This window comes from Octopus bimaculoides, chromosome 19, assembly GCF_046866305.1.
Source record: "Octopus bimaculoides isolate indiv1 chromosome 19, ASM4686630v1, whole genome shotgun sequence".
NCBI lineage: Eukaryota > Metazoa > Mollusca > Cephalopoda > Octopoda > Octopodidae > Octopus > Octopus bimaculoides.
Window position 1 is genome coordinate 45969850 of NC_142946.1, and position 22500 is coordinate 45992349.

At 36.1% G+C, this 22500-nt stretch overlaps 1 protein-coding gene across 2 annotated transcripts in view; it reads left to right on the plus strand.

Moving 5' to 3' along the window:
* Window positions 1–22500, plus strand: part of LOC106882954 (LHFPL tetraspan subfamily member 6 protein) — a 315676-nt gene that overhangs the window by 150109 nt on the left and 143067 nt on the right. The window contains exon 2 of one of the 2 annotated variants that reach the window (XM_052974822.2): window positions 14394–14605. The exons of the other annotated variant lie outside the window; for it this stretch is intronic. Coding sequence (XP_052830782.1) covers window positions 14394–14401 — 8 coding nt within the window. The 3' untranslated portion in view covers window positions 14402–14605. Of the gene's footprint in view, window positions 1–14393; window positions 14606–22500 lie in introns of those variants that run through there. 2 annotated transcript variants of the gene reach the window in all.

Here is a 22500-nt window from a genome sequence, read left to right on the forward strand (position 1 = left end):
ATATATATATATATATATATATAAAATATGGTGATACTCCAGCATGGCCCCAGTCAAATGACTGAAACAAGTGAAAGAATAGGTGCAGGAGTGGTTGTGTGGTAAGAAGCTTGCTTCTCAACTACATCGTTCCGGGTTCAGTCCCACTGCATGACACCTTTGGCAAATGTCTTTTATTAAAGCTTCGAGTCAACCAAAGATTTGTGAGTGGATTTGGTAGACGGAAACTGAAAGAAGCCCGTCAAATGTATGTATGTATATGTGTGTGTGTATGTGTGTGTATGTATGTATTTGTGTATCTGTGTTTTTCTGTGTTTTCCCCCCAACCATCACTTGACAACCAATGTTGGGGTGTTTACGTCCCTGTAATCATAGAAGTTCAGCAAAAGAGACCAACAGAATAAGTACTAGGCTTACAAAGAATAAGTCCTGGGGTCAATTTGTTCGACTAAAGGCGGTGCTCCAGCATGGCCGCAGTCAAATGACTGAAACAAGTAAAAGAATAAAAGAATGTGTGTGCGTATGTGTGTGTGTGTGTGTGTGTGTGTGTTTGTCCTCTACCCCCTGTTGGCAACTGGTGTTAATGTGGTTCACATCCCCATAACTTAGCAGTTCAGCAAGAAAGGATCGATAGAATTAATACCAGGCTTCAGACAATAAGCACTGGGATCGATTCATTCAACTAAAAATGTTCTTCAAAGCGGTGCCCCAGCATGGCCACAGTCTATTGACGGAAACAAGGAAAAGATAAAAGATAGTCCTGGATACACCATTTCTAAACTGAAGTAAAAAGACATGATGGTCATAATTGGAACACCTTTGATCACAGGTCTATTCAATTGGAGGTAATTTGGACCTAAACATCGACTTCTCTATTCTCGTTTAAATTGGATAAGTTTTGAAATGAAGTGATCTTTTTATTGCTTTTACTCGTAACAATGGCTTTGTTAAGAGTTTATTTTTAAACAGACAGAGAAACCATATTAGTCCGTTTCCATAGAGTCAAGGAAATGTTGTACATCTTGCCAAAATGATCAAACAGAAACATCTGCAATGAATTTATGGGTCACAGTTGAATTACATTTAGTATCCATTTCTTTGTCTCGTTGTCCGCCTTTCCATCTGTCCATCTGTCTGTCCTTCCATCTGTTCATATATAGATCTGTCCATCTGTCTGCTCATTTGTCCGCCTATCCTTCCATCTGCCATCTGCCTGTCCATTCCGTCATTTCATCTATCCATCTGTCCATCTGTCTGCTCATTTGTCCGCCTATCTTTCCATCTGTCCATCTGTCTGTCCATTCCGTCCATCTGTCTGTCCATTCCGTCCATCTGTCTGTCCATTCCGTCATTTCATCTATCCATCTGTCCATCTGTCTGCTCATTTGTCCACCTATCTTTCCATCTGTCCATCTGTCTGTCCATTCCGTCCATCTGTCTGTCCATTCCGTCATTTCATCTATCCATCTGTCCATCTGTCTGCTCATTTGTCCACCTGTCCTTCCAGCTGTCCATCTATCTGTCCATTCCGTCTGTTCATATACACATTTGTCCATCTTTCTGCATGTCTGCCCACCAACCTACTGCTTCACTTACATAATTACCTACAGGCTTATGGAACAATCCATGCGCATACCCGCTTACTTACCCTTCCCCTTATCTAGCTACATATCAATCTACCTACCAACTCATATACTAACTTACCTATGTACCTGCCTACATACCAACCTACCTGTTAACTTACAAAACTACTCTTCTACTTACCCACCACTCTACCCACATCCTTATCGACAAACACACCTAACTTCCTACCAACCTACCTATCTATATACCTACCTGATGTAGTCACAGCTTCACTGGATAAGGTCATGTAGTTTGCATGTCAGATCACCAGTTCCCAAAGAAACCATGACATGACGAGCTCCAACAAGGCAAATTATTCCAGGGAGACCAAAAAAGCATTTTAAAGACACCATAAAAACTTCTCCAAAGTCCTTCAGCATCAGCTATGTCACAGGGGAGCTGATTGTTCAGGACATTATTATTATTATTATTATTATTCAGGTCACTGCCTGGAATTGAACTCGGAATCTTGGGGTTAGTAGCCTGCACTCTTAACTGTTGTGCCAATAATAACATAGAAAAATACCTTAGGAATGAGAACCCCGGTTCGAAATTTCCCCCAAGACACCTGATGAAGGCTGGAGGGTATATCAGCCGAAATATTGTGTTAACAACAAACAAGACGAGGACAAATATCCGTCAAATGTAAATAATGTAAATAATGTCTCACACATTTGTTTAACAGAACCTATTCTCACATACGCTTCCACAACTTGCATTCTCTCTGCTATTGAGTACATCATCTCGCAGAAAAAGTTAGAGATGTTCACCAACACAATCTTACAATCAACTAATGAGATGAGGATGCGGTGAAGATTGCAAACAGTCAACTAGTGCGCCATCTTTTTCCAGCGATTACAAGCAGTCAGAATAACACGATGACACTTGCAAACAAAAGGCTGGGTGGTCTTTTTTTGTGGATAAATACATTTCTATATTTACACCATGCTACAAAACCAAGGATACTTTTTTGTGCACTACCCTGTATTAAATGTGCTAAACAATGATAACATTTGATATGATGTATGTTGAGATGTAGACGAAGACAATGTTATTTGTCATTTGTGAAGAAGATTGTTTGTATGGAAGCAGGTGTTAATCATTTCTTTGAGCCAAGAATTTAATTAAAGGTAAATGTTGGTGCTTAGTTTCTTTTGGTGGCCTGTGAGAGGTGATTATGTTGCAAAGATGATCATTCTAGGCTTTGTTTCATGATAATACACCAACTAGATTTCAAAATGACTCTGAACAGAAATTGGTTTTCATCGGAATCATTTACAGATCAAAGTCATCATCATGTCCATTGTCTTCATCACCACCATCATCGTCACTGTAATCATTATCATCATCATCATCAGTATCATTGTTGTTGTCATATAGCATCTTGATCATCATAATGTCTCTTTCCATTATCATCATCATCATCAACGTTTTCACATCCATTTTCCATGCCAGCATGGGTTAGGTATTTTGGCAGGATCCAACAATTCAGGGGGACAGCATCTTGCTCCGGTGTCAGTTTTGGCATGGTGTCTAAGGCTTCACGCCCTTCCTAATGCCAACCACTTTAAAAAGTGTAGTCGGTGTTGTTTCCATGGCATCAACACTAGTGAGGTTGCCGTGTAAAGAGCCCCTCCCCTCAACTAATGGGGTTGATAAGGGATGGAATGATTTGCTTTACGCAAGGTGTTGAGAGATTAAACAATTACAGGAGGAGCAAGTTTATTGCGGGGGGGGGGGGAGACTCATGGCTATCTTGTATTTTAAATGGGTGGGCAGAGTGGTTCCACAAAGAGAGGAAAATATGGTAAAAAGGTGCCGTAAGGTAACCTCAAGGTAACGCATGTCTAAGAAGATGAGGGAAACAGAAGGGTCAGAAAGGCTGGACAAGGCTGCAAGTGTGTGTTGTACTGGAGTGTGAAGGACTGATGCAATACAGAAATGACCAAAGCCTCATCATGGCTGGTCACTTTGGTAGACTTTGGCAGACTTGCTGTGGAACAATATGCCTATAAGAATAAAAGAAAATGTAACATTAATGGCTTATTAAGAAGTTCACTCTGTAGTTTTGTTGTTCTGGGTTCAATTCCATGGCTTAACACTTTCGGTGAGTGACATTTTGATAAATAGGAACTGATGTGGAAACCCATCTCATAAGTATATCTATCTACGTATCTCTCTGTCTATCTATCTATCTATCCGTCTATCTATCTATCTATCCATCCATCCATCCATGAGTATGTGTGTGTGTATATATATATATGTATATGTATATATATTTGTGTATATATATATATATATATATATATATATATATTTGTGTGCATGATAAAAAAAATTTGCTACCCAATAACATAGTTCTGGGTTCAATTCCACCACATGCCACCTTGGACAAATGTCTTCTACTATAGCCCAGGCCAACCAAAGCCTTCAGATTGGATTTGGTAGATGGAAACTGAAAGAAGCTTGTCATATGTGTGTGTGTGTGTGTGTGTGTGTGAGTGAGTCTGTGTACATGCACACACATACACACACACATTACTCTCTTTTCTCCCAACCCCTAGTCATGGTGGGGTCTTGTCCTGCGGGTCACTTGATCTCACTGTGGTGCCACATAAAATGATCCAGTATTCTCTATAAAATGGTCGGCATTAGGAAGGGTATATAACCATAGAAATCGTGCCAAAGCGAACAGCAGGGATTGGTGCAGTCTTCTGGTTTGCCAGATCCTGTCAAACCGTCCAACCCATACCAGCATGGAAGACGGATGCTGGACGATGATGACAATGAATGTGTGTGTGTGTCTATATATATATATATATATATATATATATATACATACATACATACATATATCTATATATATATATATATATATATATATATATATATATATATATGTATATACATACAGAACCAGTCAAGCACCAACATTGCTATGTTGGAATTTAATTGACTAATATATATATATACACATATATAAAGTGTATACAGCTGTGAAGTTACTCATGTATGTATATTATATAACACACACATATTACGTGACAATATAACACTATACAACTATACATGTACGTTAATGTTTGAATGTCTTTACACTTTTAAGAAGAAAAGTTGATACAAAAAGGAAATGAATTTGACAGAATGGTAAATTTTTTTTTTTTTTTTGGCACCTCATATATTCCTGCATCTCTGTGACTCTTTAAGATGTGAAGTTTTAAAAACGTGACTATAATTTGGTATTTATGATGTTCATGAAGTTTTACAGGTTTGCAGATTTTAATTTTTATTGTTAGCATTAAAAGTATGCAAAAATGGTCCAAATTCTTCATGTTTTAGCTGTTCCTCGTACAATAAAGTGTCAATGTTCTTGTCAGTGCTATCTTCTGGCGGTGTTTTGCATTTTAGTGCATACTTGGTGTTTGGCAGAATCGTTGACATTCTGAATGAAATGCTGAGTGGTATTTCGCTTGTCGCTACGTTCTGAGTTCAAATTCCACTGAGGTCGACTTTGCCTTTCGTCCTTTCAGGGTTGATAAATTAAGTACCAGTTGTGTACTGGGGTTGATGTAATCAACTAGTCCCCACCCTGAAAATTTCAGACCTTGTGCCTATAATAGAAAGTACTATTAGTTCATTGATGATGTTGTCATTGTTGTTTAGCATCTGTTCAGCCCTAGTCATGCAAGGCCTGTGATCAAAAGACATCCCAGCCATGTCCACCGTGTCCTCTTTTGGCATTATTCATGGCTATTTTGATGACATTATCCAAAGTAATAAATCCTCATATTCATGGAGAACAGCAGGAATCAAAACGATGACTTGTATACTTATTCTTAATGTTTCAACAGATTTGATCACAAATATGCTAATAACTGTTGCATACGTCACAGGAGAACATCTTTATTCTTTTATTCTTTTCAGTCATTTGACTGCAGCCATGCTGGAGCACCGCCTTTTAGTCGAACAAATCAACCGCAGGACTTACTCTTTGTAAGCCTAGTACTTATTCTATTGGTCTCTTTTGCCGAACCGCTAAGCTATGGGGACATAACCACACTAGCATTGGTTGTCAAGCGATGGTGGGGGGACAAACACAGACACACAAACACACATACATATATATATATGCATATATACGACAGGCCTCTTTCAGTTTCGTGTCTGTCTAATCCACTTACAAGGCTTTGGTCGGCTCGAGGCTATAGTAGAAGACACTTGACCAATGTACCACGCAGTGGGACTGAACCCGGAACCATGTGGTTGGTAAGCAAGCTACTTACCACACAGCCACTCCTGTGCCTATGTCTATCTATCTATGTCTATCTATCTATCTATTTATCTCTGTCTATCTATCTATCTATCTATCTATCTCCCCTTCCTCCCCCTGCCTTTTCTCTCTATCTTTTCCCCACCTTCCTCCCTCACATCTCTATCTATCTCCCCTTCCTTCTCTCTCTCCCCTTTCTCCCTCCTTTTCTTTCTCACTCCCTCTCTCACCCATCCCTCTCTTTCTCTCTCTATTTCTTGTTCCCTTCCTCCCCATCTGTATCTCCCCCTCCTTTTCTATCTCTCTACCCCTCCCTCCCTTTCTCCCTACCTCTTCCCCTACCTCTTCCCCCTCTCTTCTTCTCAGCTCTCCCCCCTCTCTCCTTCTCAGCTGCTTCTACTGACTTCCTATATTGCATGTCTATAATTTCTTGGAGTATATTTCTTCAATGTTGCATTCGGTATTGCTATTTAAAATTAATTTAAGGTTGAGACTCAAAAGCAGATACAGTTATAAATAATAGCTCCTTAATGGGTACACAGGGTTTTTAAAAGCTCCCTTGAAATGGTAAAAAAGGTCAAAGGCTACCTTCTTCTTAGGAAAATTCATCTTTTATGGAGGAACTCTTTTGAAATGTAGAAATGCTTTGATATCTGCCAAGATTTCAAGATTTCAATGCATTGTTGGCGTTCTCAATGAGTTGGTTGTGTGTGTGTGTGTGTGTGTATGTGTGTGTACATATGTGTGCGTATATATATATATATATATATATATATATATATATACATATATATATATATATATATATATATATGTAAAATGATAGAGATGTGTGTGTATTACTATTATTATTATTATTATTATTATCTTATAAAGGCAGTGAGCTGGCAGAATTGTTAGCATGCCATCAGTTATCATGTAAAACATCATTACAATTTCACGCCTTTAATGATAATGTTATTCAATTTCGGTGGCGTCAACAGTGAAAAGCTGTTGGGAATAGCAAGCGAACATTGAGGACAATGATGAAAACTGACACAAAACATAAATATAAATATACAAACGGAAAGATTTACAATATACAAACACAATAAAGGATGTGTGGTTCTGATATACATAGGTGCAGGTGTGGTTGTGTGGTAGTTTGCCTCCATAGTTCCAGGTTCAATTCCTTTGCATGGCACCTTGAGTGTGGGTCTTCTACTATGGTCTCAACCCAGCCAAAGCCTTATAAGTGGATACTGAAAGAAGCTTGTTGTATATATATATATATATATATATATATGCATTGATAATCAGTGTTGGGTTGGTGTCTTTTTTATGTCGCTGTAGCTTAGCAGTCCAGCAAAGAGAGACCAATGGAACAAGTACCCGGCTTAAAAAGAAAAAGAAATTTTGGGGGTTAATTTCTTCAACTAAATCATTGAAAATGGTGCCCCAGTGTGGCCACAGTCAAATGACTGAAACAAGTAAAAGATGTGTGTGTGTGTGTGCATGTGTATTTTCATAGGCGCAGAGTGGATGTGTGGCGTAGATGCAGGAGTGGCTGTGTGGTAATTAGCTTGCCTACTAACCACATGGTTCCAGGTTCAGTCCCACTGCATGGCACCTTGAGTAAGTGTCTTCTACTTATAGCCTCAGGCCAACCAAAGCCTTGCGAGTGGATTTGGTAGATGGAAACTGAAAGAAGCCCATTGTATATATGTGTGTATATGTGTGTGTCTGTGTACATGTTTGTTTGTCTAAGTTTGTCCTCCCCACCAACCATTGCTTGACAACCGACGTTGGTGTATTTACATCCCCCGTAACTTAGCGGTTCGGCAAGAGAGACCGATAGAATAAGTCCTAGGCTTACAAAGAAATAAGTCCTGGGGTCGATTTGTTTGACTAAAGGCGGTGCTCCAGTATGGCCGCAGTCAAATGACTGAAACAAAATAAAAGAATAAACGAATATAACCAAGACACATGAATATACACATACCATCATGTCTATATACACATACCATCATGTCTATATACACATACCATCATGTCTACAAGTCTTAAGATGGCTGTTATGAACAAGTTATCGCTGTTTTCTTTTTATTGCGTTGATGAGTTGCCCTGGTAGACACCAACACAAAGCAAAATATTATTTAAAACTATTTTGATTTGAGCAGCTGTACTTTATCTCCCTCGTCTTAACTCCAACTTTCACTTTCATTATCGCCGTCATCATCATTGTAATGTTTCTACACAGCACCATCGTTACAATCATCATGTTAAATGAAGTAAATATAAACGCTTGTAACAGTGTTAGATTAAGATAGTGTGTATAACCTTTTTATGATGTGTATACAAACATAAAATGGTTCTGGTTGTATTTTTATATCTCAGAGAAGCTTCTCAAAGAGGTCTCAATCTTTTGTCTTCCACTTATTTCAGACATTAGACTGCAGCCATGCTGAGACTCTGCTTTTACAGAATATTTAGTCGAACGAAACAGTCAGCCCCAGTGCTTGTTATTATTATTATTATCATTTTTTCCTTTTTTTTTTTTTCTAAAGCCTGGTACTTATTCTATCAATCTCTTTTGCCAGACTGCTAAGTTATGGGGACATGAACACACCAACACCGGTTATCAAGTGGTGGTTGGGGATAAACACAGACATACACATATTTGACGGGCTTCTTTCAGTTTTCTGCTGACCAAATCCATCCGTCCATCCACAAGGTTTTGGTCTGCCTGAGGCTATAGTAAAAGATACTTGCCCAAGGTGGCATGCAGTGTGACTGAACCTGAAGTCATTTAGTTGGGATGCAAGCTTCTTAACACACAGCCATGCCTGCACCTACATATATATATATATATATATATATATATATATATATATATATATATATATATATAAATGCATGTTTGCCTGCATATATATATGTGTGTGTGTGTGTGTGTGTGTGTGTGTGTGTGTGAGTAGATCTATGCAGTAGGACATATAAACATGGCAAATTTAGTTATTTCTCTGTAGACTGAAAAGAAATTATGAAATGTGTTAATCGATTTTTAGCCCTTATCGGAATCTCCTCAGAGGTGTCTTCATCGCTTTGCCAATCCCCTCAGAAACAAGCGGCCAATCTGTTTACATATACGCATCGATATTCAGGAGCTACAAGGAACCGGTGCTTCACTGCTAGTCTGCATACTAGAAGTCGTTTAGCACTTTCTTTGATATCAGATTTCTGTGAATGCGAAACCCAGTCTACACAGCATCAACGTATCTTCATCATCATCGTTGTCGTCACCATCATCAGTTAACATCTGTTCTCCATGCTCCATGCTGGCTTGTGTCGGGCAGTTTGGCAAGCGCTGGCAAGCGCTGGAGGCTTATGCCAAGCTGGAGGCTTATGCCAAGCTGGAGGCTTATGCCAAGCTGGAGGCTTATGCCAAGCTGGAGGCTTATGCCAAGCTCTGTTGTCTGTTTTGGCATGATTTCTGTGTTTGGATGTCTTTCCTAATGCCAAGGTCTGATATAATATCAGTGAACCTTCATAGTGGATATGCAAACTTGACAAATTCCCCTATTTCTCCATAGACACACACAACACACACACACACACATATGCACATAAGTACACATGTGTGTGTGTGCATGCATTGTGTGTGTGTACGTGTGTGTGTATGTGTGTGTGTCTGTATCTGTGTTTGTCCTCCACCACCACTTGACAGCCAGTGTTGATGTGCTTACGTTCTCGTAACTTAGTGGTTCAGCAAAAGACACTGATAGAATGTTTAATCATTAATCCCCAACACATTTTTGTCTCTCTCTCTCTCTCTCCATTTTTTCCCCTCTCAACCCTTTCTGTCGAAGAGCATAGACTCAAAATGTCAAACACTTTTCCATTTTTCTCAAGTGTAAAACTAATACAGCTGCTTGTTGTTCCCTCACCTGCCGTCATCTTTTGTTTCCTGTACCATTTGAACCAAGTGTCTTCTACTATAGCCTCAGGCTAACCAAAGCCTTGTGAGTGGATTCAGTAGACAGAAACTGAAAAAAAGCTCATCATGTGTGTGTGTCTTTGTAGCTGTTTTTGTCACCCCACTATTCTTTGACAACCGGTGCTGGTATGTTTACATCCCTGTAACTTACCAGTCTGCCAGAAAAGACTGATAGAATAAGTACCAGGCTTAAAAATGAGGTACTGGGATTGATTCATTCGAGTAAAGACTAAATATTCAAGGCAGTGCTCCAGCATGGCCACAGTTTCATAACTGTAACAAGTAAAAGATAAAAGACACAACAGGCTTCTTACAGTTTCTGTATAGCAAATCCACTCACAAGGCTTTGGTTAATTCGAGGCTTTAGTCGAAGACACTTGACTAAGGTATCACAGCAGGGGATTGAACCTGGACTGCAACCATGTGATTAGGAAGTGAGTTTTTAACCACTCAGCCAGAACCGTTACGTATGCTGACATTTTAAAGCAGGGTAATATTTCTTGAAAGTGCAGCGTTCAATATACAAGAACAAAATAAAGAAAATTGAAATACGATGAGAAACGACACACACAAAAAAAAATACGATGTTGATTTTAAATGTTAGATTTTGAACATTGTAACCAATATTGGAACGAGTTGCTTTGCTAACACTTCCTAGAGGTAACTTGTCACTTGGTGATTAATTCCTGCTTTTTTCCATTAAAAATTACACTTGAAGAGAATATGTACATATGTATGCGCATTCATACTTTATTTGTGTGTACATACACACACACACACTGTATATGTGTATGAGCATGTGTACCTATACATATGTATGTATAACACATATACCTACCTATATACACATGCATACATATAAACACACATACATATACTTATATACATAACATGTATATGAAAGTTTGTATGTATGTCTGTACATGTCTCTGTGTGTGTGTGTGTGTGTATGCTTAATGTGTATGATTGTTTGTGTCTATATATGTATTTATCTTTGTGTGTGTGTGTGTGTGTTTATGTACTTATATAGGTTTAAATGTGAAAGAGTTACACAACAATGTGGAACAGATTAGCAATATTTATTTTTAAGCTGAAATTGCAGAGTTTGCAATTACATTGCACATTTTACCGATTCCGAAACCACTGAAAGAAATAACGGAACCAAACTCATATTTTTGCTATGGAACAGAATATAAAAAAGAAAATAACCAGTGAACATGGAAGTTAACCAAGTTAACAATTATAAAACTTTTTGATACTGTTGCAACATGTATTATTATAGCATAATGTTTTCCGCCTTGAGTGATTTTATTATACAATGCAACATGAAGAATATTTGTTACCTGTGAGCTAAAGAAAATGTTTGATCTCTTTAGAGTGTGGATTAATATATAATGAAACACTTCTGAGTTCTTTCATTCTTTTTTTTTTTTGTTTTTTTTTTCCTGATAGGTCATTTATAATATTTTTGAAAGATTTTCTTAGTGAGAAGAAAAATATATCATTTCTGAATTTGTGTTTAAGAAATTTTTGCAAAAATGATATATATTAATTTTCTCTCCAACGCAAAAAACTGCAATTACTGTTTCTTCGTTTATAAGATTTGGCATGTTGCAATATTAATTTTTAAAATATTTAATATTTCATAGTTTATAACATCCTTCTTCTTCAAAGACCACATGTATTTAATAGACTTGTACCCAAAGATATTACTGGATTTCTAAAAGAATGTTCATGCTAATCAAATCGCCCCTTAAAACTATTATCACTTTACCGAGTGTATTCTTTGGAAACTAAAATAATCAGATGTAATTATTTTTGTACTGTAAACTATCTATTTCACGAAACATAAATCATTTAATGGGCAATTTACAGGATCTTAACACCCATTCAAAATTAATATCATGTTTTGTCATCTTAAATTAAAATGGTTGTTAAAATATTTTAACTCAACTAATGGCTGAAAACTGAATAGTCTCTTAATATAGTTATCCAAACTATAAAACAATAAAAAGTTTCCTTTCTTTTTGTCCCCATATATCAAAAAGACTGCTGGGTGAAGGGTGAATAATAACGAGCTTTGTACAATTATGCAACACATTCTGACTACATCAAAAGGTTTTTATATTGGTAACTTGCATATTCAATGGGTTTATATTTTGCCTCATTAAAAATATATATGTATTTCTTACTTTGATTAAAGAATTGGTAAAACATAAAACCTATAATCATAAATTATGTAACTTTACAGTATGCGTGTTTGTGTGTGTATATACACACACATATATATATATATATATATATATATATATATATATATATATGTATATATATGTATATATATCTATATCTAAATATCTATCTACCAATCAATCAATCTATATATATATATATATATATATATATATATATATATATATATATATATATATATATATATAGATTGATTGATTGATAGATGGTTAGACAGATAAATAGATAGATGTACATGTCTGTGTATGTGCATGTACATACACACATGCATTTATGTGTATATACATGATGTTATTGCATATATTTACATGTAGCACAGGCATGGCTGTGTGAGAAGAAGCTTGCTTCCCAACCACATGGTTCTAGGTTCAGTTCTATTGCGTGACTACAGCCTTATGATTGAAACAAGTAATATATATATATATATATATATATATATATATATATATAAGTCAGTAAATAGTGGGGTTGTGTTAACCGCACGTGGAGAAATAATAGGAAAATGAAAAAAAGCCAGAATGCTGAACTGGAAGCATATTTTAATAAAGATTTCTTCTAACCGGTTTTCATTGCGAAAAAGCAAATTATCAAGAAGAAGGAGAATGAAAATGTTTTTTTACAAAGAAGTACAAAATGAAGAAAATAATATATAAAACAATAATATATAATATATTTATTTTTTTATATATTATTGTTTTATATATTATTTTCTTCATTTTGTACTTCTTTGTAAAAAAAACATTTTTATTCTCCTACTTCTATATATATATATATATATATATATATATATATATATATACATGTATATATATAGAGAGACAGACAAACAGACAGATAGATAAATAGATATACATATATATATATATGCATATATATATATAGATATAGATATGTATATGTATGTATATATATAAAGCTTCTATACATATAGATAGACAGATAGGTGTGTGTATGTATGTAAGTATGTATGTATATATGTGTGTGTGTGTATGTGTGAGTGTGTGCATGTATGAGTATGTGCATGTGTGTGTGTGTGTGTGTGTGCATAGTAATAAGTTGCAATTATTTGGAAATTTTGTCGTCTGACTAAGTAGGGAATATTTACTATTGTAGCAATTGTAAAGTCTGAAATTTTGAATAAATATTACTTCCTTTTACATATGGATATCATGTGCATGCATGTATGTGTGTGTGTGTGTGTGTGTGTGTGTGTATAAATATATGTATGCAACGAACATGCACTAATAGAAATGTATATCAATCTACATATACATATATATATATATATCATCATCATCATCATCATCATCGTTTAACGTCCGCTTTCCATGCTAGCATGGGTTGGACGATTTGACTGAGGACTGGTGAAACCGGATGGCAACACCAGGCTCCAGTCTGATTTGGCAGAGTTTCTACAGCTGGATGCCCTTCCTAACGCCAACCACTCAGAGAGTGTAGTGGGTGCTTTTACGTGTCACCCGCACGAAAACGGCCACGCTCGAAATGGTGTCTTTTATGTGCCACCCGCACAAGCCAGTCCAGGGGCACTGGCAACGATCTCGCTCGAAAATCCTACAGGAGCCAGTCAGGCGGTACTGGCAACGGCCACGCTCAAAATGGTGCATCTCATGTGCCACCCGCACAAGAACCAGTCCAGGGGCACTGGCAACGATCTTACTTGGCTTGCCGGGTCTTCTCACGCACAGCCCATTTCCAAAGGTCTCGGTCCGTAGTCATCGCCTCGGTGAGGCCCATATATATATATATATATATATATATACATATATATATATATATAAGTATATGTTAAATATATTTGTATAATGTATTAAATTTTCATTCACTTTTTTGATATTGTGTGTGATGGTGTATAATGCGCGTTTATCATTTAGTTATTTTCTTTGGTTATGATTAATGTATGTAGCTTTTAAGTGTGTGTTAGTGTCTTGTGATGCCACACTAAACCTGACCCAAATTCGGAAAACTGTGCAGTACCTATACAACGTAATGCTGATCGATTATTCGAACAATAATGGAACATTCACTTTTCTCTGGTTCTCATATTTCCAATTCTATGCTAACTTTGCTTTTCATTCTTCTCCGTTTTTAAAACTTTTCCTAAAGCTTGTCAACATCAGTTTTCATTTTGCTGCATATATTATATTTTATATTTTTTCACAGGAAGAAAAAAAAAAAAACAAAACAATGATATTTATTGAAATAATTTTTTATTAATAACCTCTGTTTTTTTTTCTCTTTTTGTTCTTCTAGGTGAGTAGTGGTTTTGTTGTTGTTTTTTTTCCCCCTACGTCTTCAAGAACATTAGAAAACAATTTGTAAGTATAAGAGATAAAGCATTAATAATATTGACAGTTTACGATATAGTAGCATCTATTCTGAATTCCAGACACCAATGTCCTGGCACCACTTGTAAACATACGTTGTTTTCATTAAATCATGTAATTACTTTAACAAATACAAAATTACTTAATCCTTTTAGTCGTTCTTTTTTACCTTTCTCATTTTTCTTTTTTTTTTTTTTTCTTGGTATGAATGTGAAATAAAATGCTTCTTGTACAAGTTGTAAAGATTTTTTAAAAACCCTGATACAACAGGTTATGCTACTGTAGCATTGGTATAAACCTATCGTATATCGTTTCATATAATAATATTTATTACTGTGATACAGAATTTCACTATTGCTAATATATTAGTGAGCTGTTATCATACATGTTAGTGTATTACTGTGACATGGTTGCATATATCTTTCAGATAAAACTGTCATTATGACATTACTTATGACTATCATTGTGATCTTGCTGATGATTGCTACAGTGTTACTGTGACATTACTTGTCCCTGCTGTGTTAATTCTGACTTTGGTCATAACTGTTAGATTAATGTTCCATGCATCATAACTCCTACGATATTACTGTGACATTGGTCATAACTATTATAGTGTTATTGTGACATGTTACTGTGACACTAATCACTTTCTGTTAATTCTGACATTGGTCCTAACTGTTGTTGCATTAATGTTTGTCTGCTTGAGACCTTGTCATGTGTGTGTATGTGCACGCCAGTGTGTTGGTGTATGTATGAATGTTTGTATGAATGTTTCCTTCTGCATATTCATGTATCTGTATGTGTGTGCATTCTTGTGTGTTTGTGTATGTACTTCTGCTTCCTTGTGTGTGTGTGTGTGTGTGCTTGAGTTTATCTATATACATGAGTTTGTGTGACTGCTGATCTTCCACGAGACAACCTTGCCCAGACTTGTGCCTCAGAGAGGATATTTCTAGATGCAATCCTATGGTTATTCATGACCAAAGGATGCTTTATCCTTTACCCTATGTACATATAATGGTGTGGAGAGGGGAGTCTGGTATGCATGGGCGACTGCTGGTCTTCCATAAACAATCTTGCCTGGACTTGTACCTGGGAGGGGAATTTTCTAGGTACAATCCCATGGTCATTCATGACTAAAGAAGGTCCTCTTAGACTATGTGATACTAGTTACAACTGTTACTATGGTAACATTTACATCAACTACAACTGTTACATTGGTACTGTGACAATATTCATAACACGATAAAAGCAGTTATGACATTGTGTTACTGTGACATTAATTGTAACTGTTATTGTAACATTGGTTATAACTTCTTGTTTGTGTCAAAAGAATTTAGAAACTTCAAGACGTGAAATAATTTGTTTCTAATTCTAGAGCTCAAAATACACCAAACTATAAATGTCAGCATTCAAATATTGTATATCTAAAGGGGCTTTAACCTAATTTTTACATACTGGTATTTGTAGCTTGTTTATTCCACCATTAAAAATGAATTATATGTTATTGAGACATTAGTCATAACTGTTATTGAGACATTAGTCATAACTGTTATTGAGACATTAGTCATAACTGTTATTGTTTTATTACTTTGGCTATGACTTTTGTTATTGATTGGTATTTATTTGTTTCAGTCATTTGACTGTGGCCATGCTGGAGCACCACCTTTAGTCGAGCAAATCAACCCCAGGACTTATTCTTTGTAAGCCTAGTACTTATTCTATCGGTCTCTGTTGCCGAACCGCTAAGTTACGGGGATGTAAACACACCAGCATCGGTTGTCAAGCGATGTTGGGAGGACAAACACTGACACACAAACATATATATACATATATATATATGTATATATACGATGGGCTTCTTTTCAGTTTCCATCTACCAAATCCACTCACAAGGCTTTGGTCGGCCTGAGGCTATAGTAGAAGACACTTGTCCAAGGTGCCACGCAGTAGGACTGAACCCGGAACCATGTGGTTTGTAAGCAAGCTACTTACCACACAGCCACTCCTGCGCCTAATAAAAAAGTATTGGTGGCCAGCTATAAGTCTCAGGTTCGTTTTGTTCAGCTAGAACTCTTCAAGGTCAGTGCTCCAGTGTGGCCACAGTCATATGACTGAAACAAGTAAAAGAGTAAAAGTAAAAACAAGAATTACATTTAGCAGAATAATCCGAATGCTCAAGGGTTAAATTCAATGTTCAATGTTCCTCGTATTAATGCTATTTATTTATTTATCATTGTTCCCAGGTCAATTCAGGTCAACCCAAAGTTGAAGTACATTTTTCTTCAACTTCTTGCTCTTCCTCCTCCTCTTCTTCTTTTCTCCTTACTCTCCATCCTCATTACTCTCCTCCCACCCGCAATAAAACAAAACTGCTCTTTGATCTCCAGTTCTTAGCTGATTTATAGTATTGGTTATATCTGTATATCTGGTACACTTAAAGCCTTGCTTGTTTGTTTGAAATTCTCCAGCCATTCTTGTATACGTATATATTGTACTTCCCCGCCATTAGAACCATTTTTCAGTATGTTTGTGTGTGCCATAACAATAAACTTAAATTCTATTGAATCGAACTGAATACCATATTATTTAATACTTTCTTCCCTAAATTCTAATAACCATTCCTTTCATTTAATCAGTCTTTAGATACTTCTACTGCTGTTCTTAACTTATTCGAGTATTGGCTGTGTTCAGTTTTACTTGTCTTCAATCTAGAATCTAATTCTCTTTTTCCATGTTTCTAATTTCCCTCACATTTTCTATTTGATTATCAAGTCAGAACCAATGTCAACTAGCATAAAGAAACACCAGCAGCTTATAGTCTTGAAATTCTTTACAATAGTTTCAAAGACATAGATGAAAAGAAAGAATGCTAGTTAATTATCTTCTAGAATCTACTTCTTTTCTGTCTTGCAATAATTGGCAAACCGGCATTGTATTTAAATGTAATTCTTTGCTACCTCCTGTCTTCTACAGTTTCCAAACTAATCTTTCATACATTATTCTCTAATGTAGCTTGCTATTCAAGAAAGTTATGTCTCCTGCTGTTTTAGCTACAAATCTTATCTAACTAAATTGGAATTGTTCCGTTGCTGTCTTCTACACCTTTACAAATAATTATAACTTCATGTCCTTTTAATAATACTCTATAAAACAAAATATTTTTATTAGTACCCTTTAGAAACCCTTCTTTTCCATGGACACATTGTTCTCGTAGGGTCTGTTTCATATCCCACTTTCTGCCCAGAATAAAGTCAGATCTTTAGCTTTCAGGTTTTTCTGATTTGTGAGTAAATAACTTACTTGTCTCCTAACACATGTTACCATGTCAGGAAACAATTAACATGTTCATCTAATAATTTCGGTCTTCATAAACTTCTAAAAATTGATCCTGATGCTAACCGACTGACTCAATTGTTAAAATTCTTCCTTAATTACAGCAACCTTTCCTTCTAAATGTAAAATAATTATCATTGATTTCTTTATCAAAGCAGCAAGCTGACAGTCATTACCACACTAGACAAAATGCTTGTCAGCAATTTTTATAGCTCTTATGTTCTGGGTTCAAATTCTGCCGAGACCAGGTTTGCCTTTCTTCCTTTCGAGATTGATAAAATAAATACCAGTTACATACTGGGGTTGATGCCCTTCACTTACTCACTCCCCTAACATTGCTGGCATTGTTCCGAAGTAAGAAAGAATTAATTGCTTTATTAGTATCTATGTTGTGGAAGTGCAATGGCCCAGTGGTTAGGGCAGCAGACTCGCGGTCAGAGGATCATGGTTTCGATTCCCAGACCGAGCGTTGTATGTGTTTATTGATCAAAAACACCTAAAGCTCCACGAGGTTCCGGCAGGGGGTGGTGGTGACCCCTGTTGTACTCTTTTGCTCCAACTTCCTCTCACTCTTTCTTCCTGAGTCTTGAGTAACTCTGTGATGGACTGGCGTCCCGTCCATCCAGGGTGGGGGAACACATACGCCATAGAAGCTGGGAAACAGGGCCCATGAGCCTGGCTAGGCTTGAAAAGGAGGCATAAAAAAAAATAAAAAAGTATCTATGTTAAAAGATGGTGAGCGGACAGAATCATTACCGTGCCAGACAAAATGCTTAGTGGAATTTTGTGTCTTTATGTTCTGAGTTCTAATGCTGCTGGGGTCAACTTTGCTGTTCATCCTTTCAGGGTTACTTAATAAGTACCAGTTGAGAACTGGGGTCGATGTATTTGATTTGACCCCTTCCCAAAACAACTGGTCATGTGCCAAAATTTGAGACCAGTATTTAAAGGAACTTTACAGATCTTCTGCAAAGTCTGAGAATGAAAATATAAATCTGACACTGCAGTTGTTCAGATAAGGCATCAAGGGGACATCTGTGTGGTTGCTTCGCATGCTAAAAATGGCAGTGTCTTAACTCATCTCCTGGTTTCACACCATTTCTTGGCTTCTCAAGTACCTTTAGCAGGGTACATTCTGTTGCAAGCATTCAGGGCAAATTTCCTGGGTTAGAATATTTCCCTCTTGCTCTCCCACCACTCTCAGAGACCCTGTAAAGGGCCATGATTACTGTTTTCCCCCCTAACTACACGTGCAAAACCATACACATGCACGCACACATGCATGCACACGCGCATGCAATGTCCACACATACATGCACACACACATACACACACACACGCACGCTCACACACACACACACACACACACACACACACACACACAAACGCACAACTCACATACGTACCCGACAGGAAGAAATATTTAATCTCAGAATTGCTTAGAGAGTACCTTATATTATTTGTATTAATTTAGTAAAAATCAGAGTTAAATCAGAAAGAAAATAAATAAATAAAAAAAAAAAAAACGATAATGAAAAATTCTCCAGACATTTTCACATTTTGTACTTGCTGCAGCCAATGAGACAAAATTAATTGGGCATGAAATTAAAATTATTGCCGGCAGAGTAAAGGGCAGATGGTGACATTCAGTTGAAATGAAATTACTGAGGTAGACAAAGTGAAAAACAACAACAACAACAACAATAGTAATAATAATAATAATAATAATAATAATAGTAGTAGTAGTAGTAGCACAACAAAAAATAAGACAAAAGTTATTGACTGTCTTTTTAAAAGCTTTCAAGTCAAAATAAAATGGTCTGCAGTGAAGTGGATTCAAGGTTATGGAGATTATGTATATTTTTTTTTTTTGTATTTTTATTTTTTTATTTTTTTTATTGACTTAATCTGTCCTAATCACTGTGAATAAATTATAGTAATTCTTCTTTAGTTGTGTTTTGTTTTTGATTTTTTTTTTTTGTTATTTAAACTGTTTTGTCTCGCATTGTTCCAGTAAAACTAGCATCCTCCGCAAAATTTTACGCTCATTTATGTTTTTTTTTACAATTGTGATTTATTTTACTAACCAAACAAATGGTATTTTACTAAGAATTTATTCAATTTCCTTCTTTTTCTTCCAATGATTTCCTTTTCGGTCATCACCTTCCTCATCGTCGTCATCGCCGTCATCGCTACATCTGCTTTCCCATGCTTTTAAGGTTCAGACGGATTTCGTCGAGGCAGATTTTCTACAGCCAGATGCTCTTCCTGTCATCAACCTTTATCTGTTTCCGAGCTAGGTAATGTTTCCGCTTGATCAGACATGTTTTCATGGAAGATTGAAAATGAATGACACTGCTTGTGTGACAGTGATACTCATTTACAACGATGATGCAATGTCAAGACAAAGACATGCATGCACACACACACACACACACACACACACACACACACACACACACACAGCGGGCTAAGATCCCATCTACCTAATCAACTAACCCTAACCCTAATCATCTCATGAGGCTTTGGACAGTTTTGGGATATAAGTAGATAAAACTTTCCCAAAGTGTCATGCAGTGGAACTGAACCCACAATCATCTGATTGAGAAGTCACTCCCCCAAACTCCCACAACACTTGTCTAAAGTGCCACAACACTGGCCCAAAGTGCCACAACACTCAACCAAAGTGCCATGACACTCACCCAAAGTGACACAATACTTTCCCAAAGTGCCACACGATGAAACTGAACCCAGTATCACCTGATTAAGAAGACATCTGCCCAAGGTGCCACACAGTAAAACTGAACCAAATATCTGACTGCGAAGATATTTACCCATGGTGCTATGCTGTGGGACTGAACCCAGTATCACCCGATTAGAAAGTAAACTTCTTATCACACACAGCCATGCCTGCACCTAGACATTTTCTACAGTTATTTAACTAATCCATTTTTACTAGCAACTTCTTATCTCAGCAAAATACCATAAGTCTTAATTCCATTTGGTTTGAAAAAGATTAATCTAAGCTTCACAAACACAAGAACATGAATTTGTGGAGCTGTAGGTTTATGATATGGTATTCTTATCTCTGCTACCAATTCCAATGCTATATGAAACATAAACCAACCAAAATAGTTCCAGCTGTGAATTAAAACCAGATTGTTTATTCCCCTCAGTAGAACTTGTCTTCCACATTGTGGCACACCCCATTGGCTAATATTAATGAATATTATATTTAGGTGCAGATATGGCTAAAGGTTAAGAAACTTATGTCTTGACCACATGGTTTTGGTTCAGTCGCACTTTGTGAGTGATTTTGGCAGAAACTGAAAGAAGCTAGTGTGTGTGGATGTAATAAAACAAGATCCAAAATGATTGTTGGTTAGCCTCAAGCATATACACAGCTTGTGTAGATAAGACAAAGTAGATGATATTCGATCGATAAAGTTTATTAATTAACGTGTGCAATACACTTTGTCGCATGTTGAATTAGATAGAAATTCCAAAATGAGCAGAAAAATATCCAAAGAGATGGAACGCTGAACATTTATTGTAATACCCTAAAGATACATAACTTCTGTTTAGTGATTCCATTGAAACAAATGTAGTGTGTAATTATCTGCACCATTCCTTTCACTCATTGATAAATACACACATACATACATACATACATACAACAGGCTTCTTTCAGTTTATATACGTGTGTGTGTGTGTGTCCATCACTGTGATATAAGTGGAGTCCCTCATTTCCACTCTTCCATGAAAATATGTCAAGCCATGGGGAAATATGCATTTGCTTGGAAACAGGGTGAGGGGTGAGGGCTGGCAACAAGAAGGGCGTCCAACTATAGCTGATCCGTCTGCTTCAATGAATTTCATGTGACCTGTGCAAGCGTAGAAAAGTGGACAGTAAAATGATGATGATGATGATGATGATGATGATGATGGTTATGATGGTTAAGATGGTGGTGATTAAATATGATATTGGTTTCCAACTAGATTCCAATTTCCAGTGTGGAAACTTCTTCCGTTAATACAACTAATACTTTTGAGAACGATCAAAATGGTATAATTTCCCATTTCTGCAGCTGAAGTTTTTGTTTCTTTAACTTTATTTATTTATTTATTTATTTATTATTATTATTATTATTATTATTATTATTATTATTATTATTATTATTATTATTATTATCATTGTTATTATTATTATTATTATTATTATTATTATTATTATTGTTATTATTATTATTAATATTATTATTATTGTTATTATTAATATTATTATTATTATTATTATTATTATTATTATCATTGTTGTTTTTTGTTGTTGTTCTTACTTTCAATGAATATGACAAAATTCGTGTCTTATTTTTATAATAGAATGTTTGACACTTTGGAAAGAATCCAGCTATAAAAATAAGTCTCCAAGATATTTCACACAACCTGCTAAAATAATGGAACCTTAGGAAATATTAAGAAATAACAATATTCCGACTATAAATCTACATCTCATATGATTGATAAATTGGTAAATTCCCTGCTGTGGTGTATTGTTTCCTAAATACAGCTGTACTTGGCATTTCGAAACTTATTGCCATGGACATCTTTAACCATTTTATGATTCCGGTTTTAATATATACAATTTCATGCTTCCTTCTTGCCTGCAGTTTTCGAAATCGATACATTCTAGTCTTTTC